Consider the following 17,792-nt stretch of genomic DNA (forward strand, 5'->3'; position numbering starts at 1 on the left):
TGACAATAATTTAAATTTCAGACTAAAAAATGAGAAACTAAAAAGTCTCTGTGTGGATTTAGACTAAATTAATAATCTATTTAAATTAATAGGTGAGTATTTTTAGTCATTTTTTGAAGCATTTAAACTATGTTTATCTAGGTACCTAGTACCTAATATTTTTAGTTAAAAACATGGACTAATGGGCTTGTTATGCATAGGTATTATAAAAGTACTTCGAGTAAAGTACGGGAGACTGCAATATACCAAAAATTATGAAATCTATTGGCATTCTAAGTAAATGTAATATATAAACTTAGATAAACTAATTTTTTTTCGTGTCCAAACGTTTCAACAACTAATTGTAATCTAATACTATAGAATGGGTAATTTTGTGTATCATCATTGGGGATTTACATCGATTATAGGCAATTGTCTTATCTCTTTAAATCTTTAAATTTTCTTATCAAAATTTATATCTTCCTATAAATTCAATTACTTTGCGTTACTCTATTAAATTGAACTTTGTATTATTGATATTAAATGAAAAATGGCAGTTAATGATGTCATAAATAATTGAATTATGTGCAATGTTTATGTATATTGAGTCAGTCATGTTTAGTGTCAAGTAAATATTCAATATTCATATTTGTGTATTTATATTTTTTTGCTTTTAATGATTTTAATGAAGACGCTGGATAAAGAAAGCATTTCAAGAACTTAGTTTAATTCTTCACAAATATCTCAAATTTTAAAGATACAGTTGTTTTTTATATAAATATATAAAACTCGATAAGTAATAGAAGTAACGTTTTTGTACCTAATAGTTTTTTGTCATCGCATTTTTTGTTCTATTGGCTCAGAGGAAAAAAAATTCTATAATAGGTACAAATTTTCAGCATGGTTAAAGATCGGTTTTATTTCAGCGGAATTGAATCGGATTCGTAGCCATACTGGAAAACTCATCTTTTTTCCTTGTTGATCTTCATACTACACAATAATGTATGCATAATAAATGGTACTTCACTAAAATTCAGAGAATCACATTATCCTGCAATTTTATGTTGTATTAAACTTCAGGGAGAGAAAGGATAATGGGTCTGCAATTTAGGATAAATATTTCCAGTATGACTGTCGGATTAGAACCGGTTCTCAGCTATAAGGAAAATCATGTATAGTATTGTATTACAGACAATTTTCCACGAATATTTAAATAAATATAATAAAATCAATACCAGTTTTATTAGCCCGGGTCTTCGGCCCCTAGTGGTTAACAAACCTGGTTTTAATCTTGTATTTTTTTATTTATATATTCGCGTAAAGCTGTCTATAATACTATGCAATAAATAAACTATTCTTTACCTAAGTATTTACAAGTGGGAAAGATAGATTTCATATAAACATAGGAAAATATTATTTTATCTTGAATTTTCTTATCCCTATATTCCTGGCAAAACTTACAATATATTGTGTAAATGTATCATAATAATAATTATTCAAATATTTTATTTATTAAACTTTGCAATTGCCCCAAAGCACATATGTATGTGCACAACTTTATGAAACTCGGAATAAGCATCGAATTATCATATCAGTAAATGGGACAATTGTTTTCATAAACGTTTGGACACTCAACTTAATGAATCAGCCAATCAAAATTCAATGAAAGTCCCCAAAGTTGTTAAGCCAACGAATAAGAAAACATTATTATAAAACGTTAGGGACTAGTGTAATAAACAACCCGATATCTCCCTGGCCGCTTCCATCACAAAAACTAACTTTAGCATTTAAAAAGCAATTTAACAAGGATGACAACATTCATAAAAGCGAAGCTCTGAAACGGTATGACAGACGAACATTAACTCTTGTAGAGTGTCAGAACTGAATATACAAAATATGAATATATAAGTTTTGACAAAATTATACATAAATTTGTTGCAAAACTTATTAAATAAAGGATTCTGTTTAAGGACATATTGACATTTTTAAGACTTGATTATAGAGATGCTTCGCTCAAAATACTGTACCTTATTGTAACATTAATCAGTAATCAGTTGTAAAAAAGTTATAAAAATCAACTCGTTTAAAACGGACGTACGGACATTCTGGTAACGGTTATAGAGTTGTTACGATTTCTAAATCGTACCTAACTACTACAGGAATTACCATACAAAGTTTGAAATCGATAGGACAGTTCTAACATGCCTAAATTAACGAAAAAAGAAATCCGTTACGGATTGACGGACGGACGGACGGACGGACGGACGGACGGACGGACTGACCGACCCTAATTATAGAAAAGCTTCGCTTTTAAAATGCATAAACTTAATAATACAAACATGCTAACATCTTTTCGAATGATTTTAAACAGATTTTTAAACCGCATAATTGAAATTTGCCTGTGTACTGTTATTTATTGCCAAAATATTAGATAATATTGCTAAAAAATAATGCAAAGAAGATTTTAAAACAGAAATGGATAATGGTGCATTTTTATTTTTCCTATACCATACATTTATGGTCTGTCTGTCTGTATGCCATAGTTAAAAATAATCATCCGTCACCCCTCTCATTTTACAACACAGTACATGAATTTAAAATCTTTTTAGTTAACTTATTTTGCTCCGCTTTACGTAGACTATATGTTCTTTTTATTAAGATTTTAATCATAAAACCTTTCCGAATGACTAATATTTGATAAATATACGGAAGTATTTATAGCTTATGATAGTTTCCTTTCAAAACTTTTTAATAAAAATCTTATTTATTAATTTGACCTTGTAATTAAAGGGGGGGGGGGCGAAAGTGACACTTTTTGAAACCAAAACTAAAAGTCAAAGGAACTCAACTAAAAAAAGTGTTACAGGTCTGACATTTTGCATGGCAGTTGCTTTATAGGGGTACAATATGGAACTGTGAAAAAACGGCGGCGCAACCGCCGAAAACCGCCGAGAAAAGGCAAAAAAAATTACGGCGGGAAACGGCGGTTTTCGGCGGTTGCGCCGCCGTTTCTTCACAGTTCCATATTGTACCCCTATAAAGCAACTGCCATGCAAAATCTCAGACCTGTAACCCTTTTTTTAGTTCAGTTCCTTTGTTGACTCTTAGTTTTGGTTTCAAAAAGTGTCACTTTCGCCCCCCCCCTTTGTACTTTTAAGTAGCGCAGCTACCTTCTATGTACACGTTAAGTACTAGTAACCCCTCCCCATTATTTATGAAATTTATTGAAAATAATAAGGGGTAGGGGGTTAGTTAGGGTATTTATTTTCCGATTGAATATTATCCTTATGTTCGTCTATAGACTAAATATTTTTCTCTCTTTTACCACATCAAATATTTTAGCGTTGGTTGCTTTTTATGATCATAACTGTTCTTGTTGAGTTTTATATTTAGCAAATATTTTTATATACACCCTTAATTATTTAATTTAAGATATGTTTATATTCTTAATTTTGACGCAAAAATCTAAACATGGATAGGTACTTATTCTATAATAGTTATTTATTGCATCGTATTATATACAATTACAGCTTTCTATGGATAGTAAAATTAAAAACGATAAGATTAAAACCAGTTTTGTTAACCCCAATAGTATTAATATTATGTTTTATTTTTTAATATTTGTTGAAAATTGCCTATAATACGATGTTATACATGATTTTTCAGTATTACTGAGAACCGGTTATAATTCAGCCATACTGAAAAAAATTCCTGATTTGGTGAAGCTATAGGTTTGTTTTCATAATCCTTATTTCCCTTCCTTGAAATTATGATATCGAGTATTATTATTGTTACAGATCTGATGTTACGGTCCATTGAGCGGCGCTAGTCTACACACCTCCCACCCCCCTGCAATACACCCCCACACTCACCACCACCACCACCGTTTACTTCTCAATATAAATTAATCCTAATTGCGTGAGCGGCGTGTGTGTATGTGATTCTTCTGCTACGTGAATGCCAAACGCAAGTTAAAGTGCACGCACACACATAAATTCACACAGACAACACATATATATGTACATAATATATATACACTACTAAAGTATACAATAAGAAGAGAGTGAAAAAAACAATGCATGTGTGAAGCAATGAGTAAAAACAGCGGCGGTGACCCTCTGGAAGAAGGAGGGAGCAGTGAGCAGTTAATTGTGCATGGTGGCTCTAGTGGTTCTGATAATTCCAACAATTTAACAACTAGTGACCAAATTACTTCTAGTGAGGAAACTGTGAATCTAGAGTTTAAGTTAGATATTATAGGCTGGCCACAAACATACTATTTCCACTATATCCACTATTTCCACTATTTTTGCATACTATGCAAACTATTCCAAAAAAATATGCTATTTCCACTATTGTCCAAAATTGCATACTATTTCCACTATTTCTTTGGATTTCAGATAAATCTTCAATTTTTAGGTAACTAAAACAAACTGATTTTTTTTATCATGAAAAGAAAGCCAAGTAGCAGGTTTCATCGCATTTTCACAGTATCTTTTCTCCTATTTCTCGTCCCTGCGGGGGGCTCTAACCCTGCGGGGCAATCATTAACACTTACCTAACCTAAAATAACCTATCAAATGCTACTGTGAAAATACGGCAAAATCGCTACTTTGTTTTCAATTTTTTTTTTAGAAATGTTTCCAGAAGAGAGTAGTCTTTCAGTTCAGATTGTTGTACCTTTATTGAAAGTTATTGGTATTTCTACATTCAATGTAAAGATTTTTTTTTGAAAGATACCAAAACTTGGGGTAATTAGTGACACAACCAAAAAGATTTCACCCAATTATCTCTAAAACTAAGGGAGTAGCACCCAAAATGAAATTGCTGGTATGTCGTGTCACGTGTGACGAGTCACCACATTTCTCCCCCCCCCCCCCCTTTTGCAATTAGATGATAGGGTTGATTTATCAATTACATAACACTTGTTGCTTCGCCCCTCGCCTCAGGAAAATAGCTTAAAACCAACCAAGTTTTTTATGAGCTTAGCTGAAAAGTATAACCGATTAGGACCAACATACTTTTGGCTTTAGAAAAACAAACTTACCTACTACTTATATTATAGGATAAAAATTAAACTAAAAATAATCGTTCATAAAATTGTGGCTAATCTTCCTTTGAATCATAATTAAATCATACTGACAATAATTATAAAGTATCTAACGGTTTCGGACATCATATAATGCAGTTTGAAAACAATAGGACAACTTTAACATACCTAAATTATCGTCAAGAGCTATCCGTTACGTACGGACGGACATACATGAGAACCTATTTATAGAAAAGCAGCACTTAAAAAAACTCCCAGCTGTAGTAAAGGTAAACAATATACTGACACTGAACATAACCTGTCGCGACAATATATTGACGTAAAAAGTATAAATTGAACATACACAACTTGAAATTTATATGAAAAATGTTAAAAATGCTACGTACTTTCTAATCATACCTAGATAGGCTGGTTTTAAGAATTTAGAATCAATTGTATACTATTTGAATGTGTCGATCTACTTTAAATAAATATGCCATATCTAGTATATCAGTTTTATTTCAGTATTTAGTGTTATCGCTGCGCTACATACTTTTGGACCGGATTGTCCTATATATGAACAACAAGGATGACAACATCCATAAGTAGCGAAGCACAAACAAATAAATAAGAATTTAGATATTAGTTGTTTAAAGCATGTAAATTAGGAAAAAATCACGAAACCTTTTCAACATTTGTTTTTAATTTCTTAATATTTATATTTCAGTACTATGACTAACAGACTGACGGTCAAAGTAAATTACACACTGGATGCTTAAACCAACGGGAAATTTAATTTTGATATATTTAACTACAAGAATTTTTAAAAACGGACCATAAACACCAAAGATAGGAGGAAAAATGTGAAAAATATAAAAATAGCCAAAAACCTGCAAAAAGGCAGTCTGACCGCTATTGATGTTTTCTTGAAACGACAGGAAATTTAATTTTGATATATATAACTGAAAAACTTTGGAAATCGGGCCATAAACACCAAAGGTATGGAGAAAAATGTGAAAAATACAAAAATAGCCTAAAACCTGCTTAAAGGCAGTCTGACCGTCATAGTTGTTTTCTTGAAACGACAGGAAATTTAATTTTGATACTATAACAGAAAAAATTTTGGAAATCGGACCATAAACACCAAAGATATGGAGAAAAATGTAAAAAATACAAAAATAGCCTAAAACCTGCTAAAAAGCGGTCCTAACACCATTGATGTTTTATAGTTAATTGTGCTCCTTAATAATGGGAATGTTGTTTAAAAATTTCAGCCTTTTATCTTTTATAGGAGCCGAGAAAATCACGTTTCCCCCAACTAAGACATACGGACAGACGGACATTTCAAATTACTGATAGCTAACCAACATTTTAAGGCCCTATAGTGTTTTAAATGCTTGCTATTTCATACTATTTTGTTTAAAATGCATACTATTTCATACTATTTTTAAAAAATTTGCATACTATTTTTAAAAATTTTACATACTATTGCATACTATTTACTTTTTTTTTGCATACTATTTTATACTATTTTGAAAAAAAGTCTGTGGCCACCCTGTATAATATCATCGTGTGGGGTCAGCTGTGCGAGTACATCGTCGTCAATAAGCAGGCCGACAAGCAGTGGTGGCACAGGGTGCACTGCGGTTCCAACCTGTACCAGGCAAATATTATATCTTTAAATTTAGTGATTTTTTTTCTTGTTTTTTAATATATTATTGTCAATGATCTAGATCCTATAATAATAGAATTTTTAAAATAGTGATTTAAATTAATCAGGGAACTTAAGATATATGACAATTGACGTCAAATTGATGTAATTGTATTATTGTACACTCGTTTTTATTATGCACAAATTTATCCTATCTGTAATTTAGAGTTATAGGAGGAAAAGTTTGAACCTTATCCAATACGGTTTTATCAAATGTTTCTAAAGTTGATGAGTAAACAAATGAGAGAACTTGTTCATAAAACTTTGGGTACCAGTATAATTTATAAGCCAATGTCCCCTCTCTTCCTTGAATTAACACATACATAGACTTGTAGGATAATTTGTATTTATGCAATTAAACTATGATTCGCTTTGATGTTTATGTACCTATTTGAATGTTTGACAAAGGTTAAGAAAATTTTACTTAATAGAACTATTATCATATTATACCTTTAACATGAATTGTCCCAAAGAAATAATATGATATTACTAACTTTGGTGGGCAGAAAAGTTTCTTTTTTGATTAAATATCACACCCTAGCTACAGCTAGGAACTGGATCAAAACTTAAATGCTTAAAAGTAAATTGAAGGATATAATCTTCTTGCAGGGCTACAACAAGTAGTAGGCCATCTTCATCATCAACGACCAGCAGCAGTAGACCATCATCTTCAGGCACAGGAATAAACATTACCTATATAAAGCATTACAGCAAAAAACCTTTTGTAGTTTTAAATACCTAGCGAAGCTACTGTATAATTTTAATTTAATTTGTCTGTTCGTCAATGTGTAAGGCTATGAGTGACTGTTATTTAAGATAAATTTGTGATCTTTCTTAAAACAATATGAAAAGAACATGAGATTGTTGTAATTAAATCATGCTACATTTTTATCTATTCTTGGGCCCATAATAATTCACGAATCTAGATTCGAAAAGCTACAATAAAAATTCTCTTTGGCTTTCTTAATGTTTAATTCTGTCACTGTATAGGAGGTTCAAAAAGACAAGAGTGTCACAGTAGAACTAGTAGTCTTAGTTCAGGTAATAACTAGAGATAGTATCACTGTGTATACTAGGTTCAGGAACATAAAGGCAAGAGTGTCACAGTAGAACTAGTAGTCTTAGTTCAGGTAATAACTAGAGATAGTATCACTGTGTATACTAGGTTCAGGAACATAAAGGCAAGAGTGTCACAGTAGAACTAGTAGTCTTAATTCAGGTATTAACTAGGGATGGTATCACTATGTATACTAGGTTCAGGAACATAAAGACAAGAGTGTCACAGTAGAACTAGTAGTCTTAGTTCAGGCAATAACTTACTAGGTATAGTATCACTGTGTATACTAGGTTCAGGAACATAAAGAGTCACAGTAGAACTAGTAGTCTTAGTTCAGGTAATAACTTACTAGGTATAGTATCACTATGTATACTAGGTTCAAGAACATAAAGACAAGAGTGTCACAGTAGAACTAGTAGTCTTAGTTCAGGTAATAAGTAGAGATAGTATCACTGTGTATACTAGGTTCATGGACATAAAGACATGAGTGTCACAGTAGAACTAGTAGTCTTAGTTCAGGTAATAACTTACTAGAGATAGTATCACCATGTATACTAGGTTCAGGAACATAAAGGCAATAGTGTTACAGTAGAACTAGTAGTCGTGGCTTTAAAGAACCATAGCATAAAGCAATAATTGTAAATCCAAGATTTAGATTCATGTAGATATGTATTTAACATTTAGCCAACTACCTTTTATATAGTAACACCTTTACTGTATTACTTTTTAGCTGTAGTACTGGAACATCTTTGGATTTACTGTTTTTAAAGAAAAGAAAATATTTTTGCTGTGGAATTTTTTCTTTATTATTGCATTCAAACACAATTTCATTGTTTTTTTTACTGCAACTTAAGTATGTAATAAATGTTATAATGAATATGAAACAATGTGATTTGATATTACATCTGTAGTAGAAAGGAGAATTTATGCAAAATAAGATAAAAATGTTAAATAAGGAAATGCATGAAATCTGATATTTATTATTAGCGTGACATCTTTCTTTTACTGCAATATCGTTGTAATCCCTTTAATAGACAAGTGGACCAATGAAACCCTCCCCATATTTTCATCTATTAAAGTATATTTGTTCTAGCCTCCATGGATCGCATATCCTACTTGACCCTCCCCTTTCTTAAAAAAAAAATATTTTTAAAATTTTGAAATTATTTTATGAATCTAGAACTAGTTGGCTAATTTTCATTGGTCAATAAATATTTTTTCCTATATATCAATATTTCTAGGGAAAGAGAAATTAATACTTAAAAGTTTATATTGACAATGAAATTGTCATCCTTGTGAATATTAGTAAATCTAATTTCTCATGCAATATTCTTCATTCAATTATGGCTCTGGTTCTGAATCCAATTAAAAACCGCTGGATTGAAACCGGTTCCAAGCCGTACAGAAAATATATGTAGCTTATCATTTCCCGCGAAAAGTCAATGATTTGTTGGCCAAGAATTTCGGTGCCAATGAAATAGAACTTAATCCTATATTTTTCATAATTTTTTCCTCGGAAAACTGTCTATAATACGATACAGTAAATATATATACATTCTTGTATGATAAAGAGCAATAGATTAAACTCTCACACACAATCATTATTATTATTATGTTTAGGAGATGGACTGTTACTGTCTGTATCAGCATTAGCCCGTGGAGGTAATCCCCCCCAGCAAGGTGCAGCAACCAGGCAGGACCAACCTAACTCAGAGTTATATCAACAACAGGAATATGCATTTTTAGTTTTGAAAAAAATATTTTTTTTTTATCTAAAACAACTTTTCATGATTGTTAATAAATTGAAATGTAAGATTAAAAGGTGCCTAGTCTTCACAAAAAGTGCCTGTTGAGCACTGATCATCCACAAACCCTGTGGAAGGCCCTAACCCTGCGGGACCTATACCTGGAGTACCTTAACACTGTTGGCTACCTTTTACCCAATATAAACTAACCTTACCTGAAGTTAAACCAAACATTATATACTACTAACTTAAAAAAATTATAGGCGAGGCAAGGGGGGGGGGGGGGGGGTAGTGGGTTATCAGTGCCCCCGACTAGGTACTTTCTGTGAAATCTCTGACTAAAACTTAATGTGCATGTAATGACAGTGTATGGGCCAGTCTGGTACTAGGCAGGCAGGGGTACATACCTCCTCCGGGCCTCCTTCTGGTGAGAGAGAGGATCCTGAAGGTAAGCTATATTTAAAAGTAACAGGATGTTTATGTATCTATCTCTGTGAGTGTAGCAAAGGATCTCCCTAATCACTGAAATTATATGGTTCTCCGTTACAGTGAAGTTTTCTTAGGTCCAGGAAAGGTTTATGATTTAAGGGTAAATTACCTTCCCAAGAGAAATCGCCCTTAAAGAAAAATTAGAATTGGAGGATAGACCGATTAATATTTGCTGGAGTAGAACCGTTTCTGATCCATACTGAAAAATCATGAATCGTATCTTAAAGCCATTTTCTACGAATAATAAAATAAAGATTATCAACTTTCAGGTCTAACAGATGGGGAGGATGAAATCCAGTCAGGTCTGGGATCCCTACTAGCCGTGGACAAGCGGGTATTTGGAAGGTTACAAGAGGAACTTACTGCTGCCCAGTCAGAACTAAAGTAAGTTCATTGCTGTTTTGCTGTTTTTTTATTTTCTTGTGTAAAAATTATTTATTTCATTGTTATTTACAAGTATCCTGTTTTTATAAAGTAGGTAGTAAGTTTTTCTTTTCTTACCACTGAACCGATAGTCTTTAGATAAGTTTCTCGTAGGTCCATATATGGTTTAAAGCTATTTTATTTGTGGATTTTGTTGGTTTAGTTTATTTATCTTCTTTCCATCCCCATTAAATACAGAGCCTCTAAAGCTGCAAGTGGCCAAGCCTTTGTAATAATTAGTAAAAAACAATACATTTTGTATCAATAATGATAACTTGTGTTGCCTCTTCTGTATAAATCATACAGTTTGACTGCTTTTTTTTGTATGGCGATATTTCTTTAATACATATTAAAACATACAGAGAAGATTAAAATATGATATTGATCAGGTTGAAAGAAGAGGAGGTGACAAGATTATCCAGAATAAGAGATGATGTAGAATCAGAACTACAAGAATTAACCGCCAGCCTGTTTCAGGAATATATACATTATTATTTATTTATTAACACTTTTTGCGATGGCCTGAATCTTCGGACCCCAGAAATTTATCCTTTGATTTTCATATCCCGAAGCTTACGAACTATCCAACCATTGAACCAATTGAGTTATCTTTTTCGGGGAAGCTTTACTTAGCTCATGAAATGGTTTTAGATTATCTTATTTATAAACTCAAGACTTGGTATGGTTTTCAGCGATTTTTCTTTTATTTCGAATAAAAATCCTTAGACGTGTGGAGCCGGTCTACAAGAAATATAATGTAATAAAACGTATAGGAGGCTCACAATATGGTAAGAGAGGCCAATGTGAAGGCTGCTATGTCTGAAAAAGCGCTTGTAGAGTCGAATATGAAGGTAAAACTTCATGATTTTAAAAATTATGAAAAATATGTCAGCTTTATGTTACTAATATTTATGACATAAAAGACTGAAGAGAACAATTAGAATTTAGAAATCAAGAATGCATTTTAAAAGAGACAAACAATAAATTCAATTTTTTAGTAGCAATTTCAATGAACAATGAGCTAATTGTGACTTCCAATGATTTTAATGCTTAGGTTGACGGATTAATGATGGAAGTAGCCGCCCTGAAAGCCCTAGTCATAACATCAACCCCTGCCAAACCCAACCCCCACTTGCACCCACAAATATCGGGGGGAAAATCAGTGTCGCCAGCGGTCAGAGGGGGCGGATCTACCCCTGGCACCCCCACAAAGGAGCGCCTGAGTGGGGTTGGCAGTGATGAAACGGATGGGGGTGAGGAGAGGAAGGAGGAAAAATTTATGGATCCGGTTTTGAGGGGAGAATATCTTGACTGGAAGAAATCTCCCAAAATGGACCCGGAGCTGCCATTCTTTGTCAGAATTTATAGGTATTGTCATATATTAGTATTAAATCTCGGGAGGGTTGAGCCTCAAGTCCAGCAGTGAGCGAGATCGTTAAGTACTAACATTCAGATAGACAAATTAGATTACAAAAGAACAGCTACTTTATAAGTTTAGTAAGGTCTGGCCAAAAATAGCTTCCTCACAGTCTATAATTTTCCATTTACGCAAACGGGCCCGGTAGACGCACCTCAAATTCTATTTTTTTAAACAAACAAAAACGTTTGAAGACAAGATTATATCACCGATTTTTTTAAAATTTGACTGTCGTCTAAATGTGATATTTAAGCGGTACAACGTCCAACACTACATATTTGACAATTTGTCATAAAACTATTTCATTATTACAGTGTACTGTAGTTTATAATCTTTCTACAAACATTTTTAAATGAATTTTTGCTTTTCAGAGAGGACATAAATCCTTGTTTGGAATTTCCTAACGAGAGTTTATCAGCAGAAGTGAAGGAAGCTGTTCTACAGAATACTATTTGTATTAGTCCTGTTAAAGTAAGTACATACATACTATTTATATATACTGGTAGCTTCGCTCAATATAGAGTAAAGGCTAATCCCTGCATTGTTTTAAAAAGATTTACAATTGAAAATTAAATAGCTTGTATACAAAGAAAAAAGTACTTTAATGTGAAAGCGATTTATTTTAAGAGGGGGGAAGTTTCAAGGGTTGATATCAATTTGAAGTATAGAGGTACCCGCCCCCCATAAAGTTATAAACAATCCCTGGACATAAAAGAAGCTTCAATGCAAATGAGATCCATGTAGGTCCAGCGGTTAGCGAGATCTTATTTACAGACAGACCTCTTACTTCTAAATTGATTTCTTGATTCAATGACATTATGTTTAATGGAGCCAAAATCACAATATGTAATATTACTTGCTAAATTTTGATATCCTCCTACACGTCTGACGCATCTCTCACAATCAATGATATTTCAGGAGTCTTTGGAACTGCCCCGGAACTGTTCATTATTAGAACAGCCACGACGGTGTACTCACATCATCACATTGGGAGAGGGGGATAACAACCAACATTTTGTATCACAACTTGCTAGAAACAGGTAATAATGATATTACATTGGGGGATGGTATGGATGTCCGGGTAGGTAGGGGTAAAGAGGTGTTTCATAAAATAGATCCCCCTCCCACACAAAAAAAAACTTTAAGGAACCCTCATTTAATCTCACCTACCCCCCCCCCCCCCATCAAAAAAAAAATAATTAAGGCTTGGACGCTCTAGGGGGATGGATGGTATAAAAACATTCCTTATATTGCACAAACTTTGTCTAAAAGTCCTTAATGTGCATGCCCAATTAGTTCGATAAGACAACTACCAATAATAGGTACACAAAAATCTTAAATTAAAACTATAAAAGTTAGAAATCTTTTTCAACCCAATTTAATAGGGTCAAGCGGGGCATTAACCGGTAAGGGGCATTACCGGTAATTTTTTATCCACCTTCAGAAAATGACATTTTTCTCCATGTTCTAATCGACTGACAGAAAAAAACACAAAAGCAAATTTGTTCCTTATTAAATTGCCTACAAAAAAGTATAAAATGAAATTTTTGTGAGATGAATTTTAAGGGTACTTTTTGGGTCTCAAAGTCGGACGAAAATTTTTTTTCTTCAAAATTTTTTTCACCTAGGTGTATAAAGATCGACCTACACAAAAATTGGTAAGACCTAGAACTGATCCGTAAAAACCTTTTGAACTAAGAATTGCCCGCTCTTTCCAAATCCGTTGAGAGCTTAAATGTAGAGTTAATATTTTTTTCAAAAATGACCAAAGTTCGCGCGGGGTATTTTTCGGTAACGTCGAAAAAAAAATTCAAATTCGATTTTTAAGATCAATTTTCAGATTTTCTTTGGTAAAATCTAAAATTCAATATGGGCTTTTTAAGAATTAGGCCAAAAAGTGAATAGAACAGGTTTTTTTTTATATAAAAAAAATTAAATTAAATTTTTTAAGAAAATTTTTGTGAAAAAAAAATCGAAATTTCTCGTCTTTTAAATAAAATGATTTTTGACATATAAGGAATAGTCCGATCTTTATGAAAATTTTTGTGGATAATCCCTATAACCTATACTAATTATGATTATTTATGTTTGACTGGCCGTTTGGCCGTTTTTCATCGATTTTTTTAGGTTGAAAAGACGTTACCCACAATGCCCCACCGTGGGGCATTTATCGGTAATTTCTTTGAGTCCAATTATGACAAACTTCTAAAAGTCCTAGGATAACGTCCTATAAGGACCTGATAGTCCTTTCCGTAAGCTTTCTAATGGTCTTGGTCCCATTTAAAAATATTAATATTTACCCCATTTTTTTTTTCAAAAAACCAAAAAAATTACCGGTAATGCCCCGCCTCACCCTAGGAAAAGATTTACTTTAATATTTCAAGTAAAAAGTACTTATTATCAAACGCATCTGGAAAAAAAACCCCAACAAAATAGAATATTCTTTACGAGTAAAACATTAGATAAGACTATAGATAAAATGATAACAAAATAATATTTCACTTAGAATTGCTGCTGTTTGTGATTTCCTTCTGTACTGTCGTTACATCACCCAGGGACTAGTGAAGCAACATACCAACGAAGTCTATTGGCAGATCATGAATAGAAGAAAGAATATGACACTCGCGAGATTTGGCTTTCCTCATAATTAAGTCGACATATTTAGGTTTATATCATTATTTAATGATATTATATAGTAAGGAATAATGTAAAAATTATAGTATAACCGTGATATTCACAGAAAATTTTGAAATTAAACTCTTCCTATTTCTCTAAAAATATTACAAGTTAATAGAATAGAAAATTTTATTGTAGGTTTTATTGTAACTTGATTAGGTATTTTTTTAATATTCTAAGAAGTTATCCCTAGTTTTTAGTAAAATTTTATATTTATTGTTTATCTACTTAGATTTTGTAGGTTTTGAAATTTGCATTACAGAGATTATATTTAAAGAAAACACATATGATTCATTGTGTAGAAATAAGAATTTTTGCATCACACGGTCACCTATGCATTCAATTGAGATATTAAAGGGATAAAATATCTAGAAAAAACTTATAATGCACGACATTTTTTTGAAGTCTTAAATCTGAGTTGCAATGAGTTGCTACTGTTTATGAAACAAGGCATTCATCCTATTATTACTGTTAAAGTCACGGGCCATGCATAGCAGCATTAATTACCATTTATATGTCCTCAGTATGACTCGAGTCAGTTGTTTTATTACCAGATCTTCTTGTTCTCTAATAAAGTGAAAAATGCAGCGGGCTAAAATAACGATTCCCCAGTTCGACCCCCCCCCCTACCCTATCCCCTCCCTCCTACTGGATGAACGAACTGACCAATAAACGAGTTCCATGTTAGCATGCTAAATTAACGACAATTTTTCCACTGTCCTAATATCCACGTATATTCTACATATATCCATTGTAACAACTATGCATATTCATTACTCCCTGTGAGATATGATTAATATGCATGACGATTTTTTCTTGTCCACGTGTGTGTGTGTGATATTTTTTAAGATCCTGTTTGGATTTTTTTATATGGTGACATGTAAATGCACTCACCAAATAAATTTCTCTAAAATTTTTCGACCATGAACAAATGTTTTAAATATTGCATTATAAAATTCTAAGAATTTTATGATGCATTTAGTTTTACCACAGAAAGAAATTAATAATAAGATTTAAGTACTAAGGAGGCTAGCGTTGAATTTATAATCAAAACTTTTAACTTTGATTGTTTTTGTGTGTAGTTTTAGCTATTTTGATCAGTGAAAAAAAATATTTTATTGATATATTCTAGAAGCAAAATAAATTGCAAACTTATATTCTTGCCAATTAAGATAAATGAATACTCAATATTAAGATCTGTCCCCAACGATATATTGCTCATTAGCTACATGTTTTTACAGTTATTAGATAAAGGGATAATTCCATGAATGGTATTTAACGACTCCAGCTTCTAAGCCTTGTGAATTGATGCTTCTTAAGTTATTGTTTTTATAATTTAGAAAGATAAACTAACTTTACCACTTAGTTTTTGATGATTTTAAAGAATATTATATTAAAATTATTATTTGGTTAAAATCTATTCATGGAAATATCCCTTTGGAAATAAATTCAAAATAACAAATCTTTTATATTCCTAGATGTGTTTAATGTTATGTGGAATTAAACTCTTATTGTCAAATACTCTTAAATAGTTAAGAAATAATATTATAAATGCATATATTTCAAATTAGAAATCTCAATTTATAGCTTTACATATTTAATGTTATATTACTATAACATAATTTTATTGTTGTTTATGAAAAATTGCATAATATTTTAAATAGTCAATTTATATTTAGTCTACTTTTATTAACTGTCAAATATTACCCAACAATTTTGATTCCTTATGAAAATTGGTATATAAAAAGTATTTAGACTAGTTTTTATTAGATTTGACTCCTATTCGGAATTTAGATATGACTTATGGTTATGAAAAAGTTTTCTATTAAAAATTTTATATAGATTATGATATTAGAATAGAAAATTTTTATAATTTATATTTATAATTAGAAGTTTCCAGGTTGATATTATAGTTTGATTGTGTACAAATAAATTTTGAATTTCTATGATTGACAACCCTCTATAGATGGTCTAAATATTTATACTCAGGTACCCACAGATTTATCCATGTTGTAATTAAAAAACTGGACATAAAAGATAAATAAATATATTCCTTTTATTTAGTCCTTGTAGTTGCCAATATTTGATCACTATCCATTAGGTAGGATTATGAAATCTAAATTTGAAAAAATATCTTATATTATATGTTTAGGTTTTTTGAAATACAACATTGTTCAATCCGTGGGTCATAATTTTTTACTATTTATTACATCTACATGTAATATGTTGTACGTGTTCTTAGACAATAAAAATTCAATTATATATTTTTTGTACCGGTTTTTTAAAATTCCTGTGATTAACTATATTATTTATATAAATATAATAATATTGATATTCAACGAGATAGTTTAGTTATATTTAAAAATTTTCATAGTGTAATAATTCGTGTTTTTTTAGATTTTAACATTTATAGATATAAACCATGATTTTATTCAAATTATAATAATGTTTACAGACAAAATGGATGTTGCAGCGTTTTCAGATGAAAATTTTAATCCAAAAGATTGGATTAATAAAGCTTTAAAAACGTCTGATCCTACTCAAACAAAGGTAGGTATTAATTTTGTATTGTTGTGTTTCCCCTTTTATTGCGTGTAAGCAGGAGTCGCAAGGTGCCGATTTTTTTTTCAAAGAAGGAGGAGTTATTGTACTGTAAATTACACTTGTAAGTGGTACTAAATATCCACATAGTTCCTGGGACACTTTATGGTGTGAATCATGGATGGAAAATCGGGTTATTCCTCAAATATTCTGGACTTGACAATTTGTGTATTTTTTTACATTTTACTCGGAATCATTCGCATTTTTAATCTGTGTCTAATGAAGCCGCCAATAATCAGAGTTTGTGAAAGTTCTTCGAATTGACTTCTGTAAAACTACCACGGTTACACATTTATATTTTTTTTATTAAGAGTGTTTAATCCTTTAATGGCACTCTTTTCCTCCTTTGCTTTCTTTCTTTTGGGTTTCGTTTATATTATTAGTATTAAAGAAATGTTTCTGGTGCAGTTCACGGTAAAATGTCGGCATCGATTATTTCCATAAATCCAATAACTTGATATATTTTAACAGATCGCTTTCAGATTATTTGTAGCCATTGGCTATAATGTTCGAACATAATGTCGACGTTTATCCGTTTGGCCTCTAGCAGCCTTCAAAGTTCTAATTTTTACAAAATTATAATCGATTCCAGCAACATTTTATTGTGAACGGCACCAGATCCAAAAGTAGAACACCTGCTATAGTTAGGTAACAAATATGCTTTT

The 17,792-nt window shown here is 31.6% G+C and overlaps 2 protein-coding genes across 5 annotated transcripts in view; both read left to right on the forward strand.

Annotated features, from left to right (window-relative positions):
• LOC145321833 (guanine nucleotide exchange factor for Rab-3A-like) lies at positions 1-16,987 on the forward strand. 4 transcript variants are annotated; one of them, XM_080163465.1, is made up of 14 exons: positions 1-92; positions 3,777-4,232; positions 6,571-6,671; positions 7,329-7,397; positions 7,708-7,760; positions 9,397-9,502; positions 9,884-9,969; positions 10,280-10,394; positions 10,823-10,908; positions 11,205-11,284; positions 11,488-11,801; positions 12,222-12,321; positions 12,769-12,890; positions 14,357-16,987. In XM_080163465.1, the coding sequence occupies exons 2-14, from the start codon at positions 4,059-4,061 to the stop codon at positions 14,499-14,501; spliced, it is 1,551 nt and encodes a 516-aa protein (XP_080019591.1). In that variant the 5' UTR covers positions 1-92; positions 3,777-4,058; the 3' UTR covers positions 14,502-16,987. The 4 variants fall into 4 exon arrangements, with proteins under 4 accessions (XP_080019591.1, XP_080019589.1, XP_080019590.1 ...); XM_080163463.1 differs by having other exon boundaries at positions 3,777-4,225; positions 6,552-6,671; XM_080163464.1 differs by having other exon boundaries at positions 3,777-4,225; positions 6,552-6,671; positions 7,329-7,393; positions 7,710-7,760.
• Positions 16,972-17,792, forward strand: part of Cog7 (conserved oligomeric Golgi complex subunit 7) — a 17,919-nt gene continuing 17,098 nt past the window's right edge. The window contains exon 1 of the mRNA XM_080163459.1: positions 16,972-17,076. Within this exon, the coding sequence (XP_080019585.1) occupies positions 16,972-17,076 (105 nt within the window). The remainder of the gene's footprint in view (positions 17,077-17,792) is intronic.

This window comes from Acartia tonsa, chromosome 6, assembly GCF_053477335.1.
Source record: "Acartia tonsa isolate MP-2025a chromosome 6, ASM5347733v1, whole genome shotgun sequence".
Taxonomy (NCBI): domain Eukaryota; kingdom Metazoa; phylum Arthropoda; class Copepoda; order Calanoida; family Acartiidae; genus Acartia; species Acartia tonsa.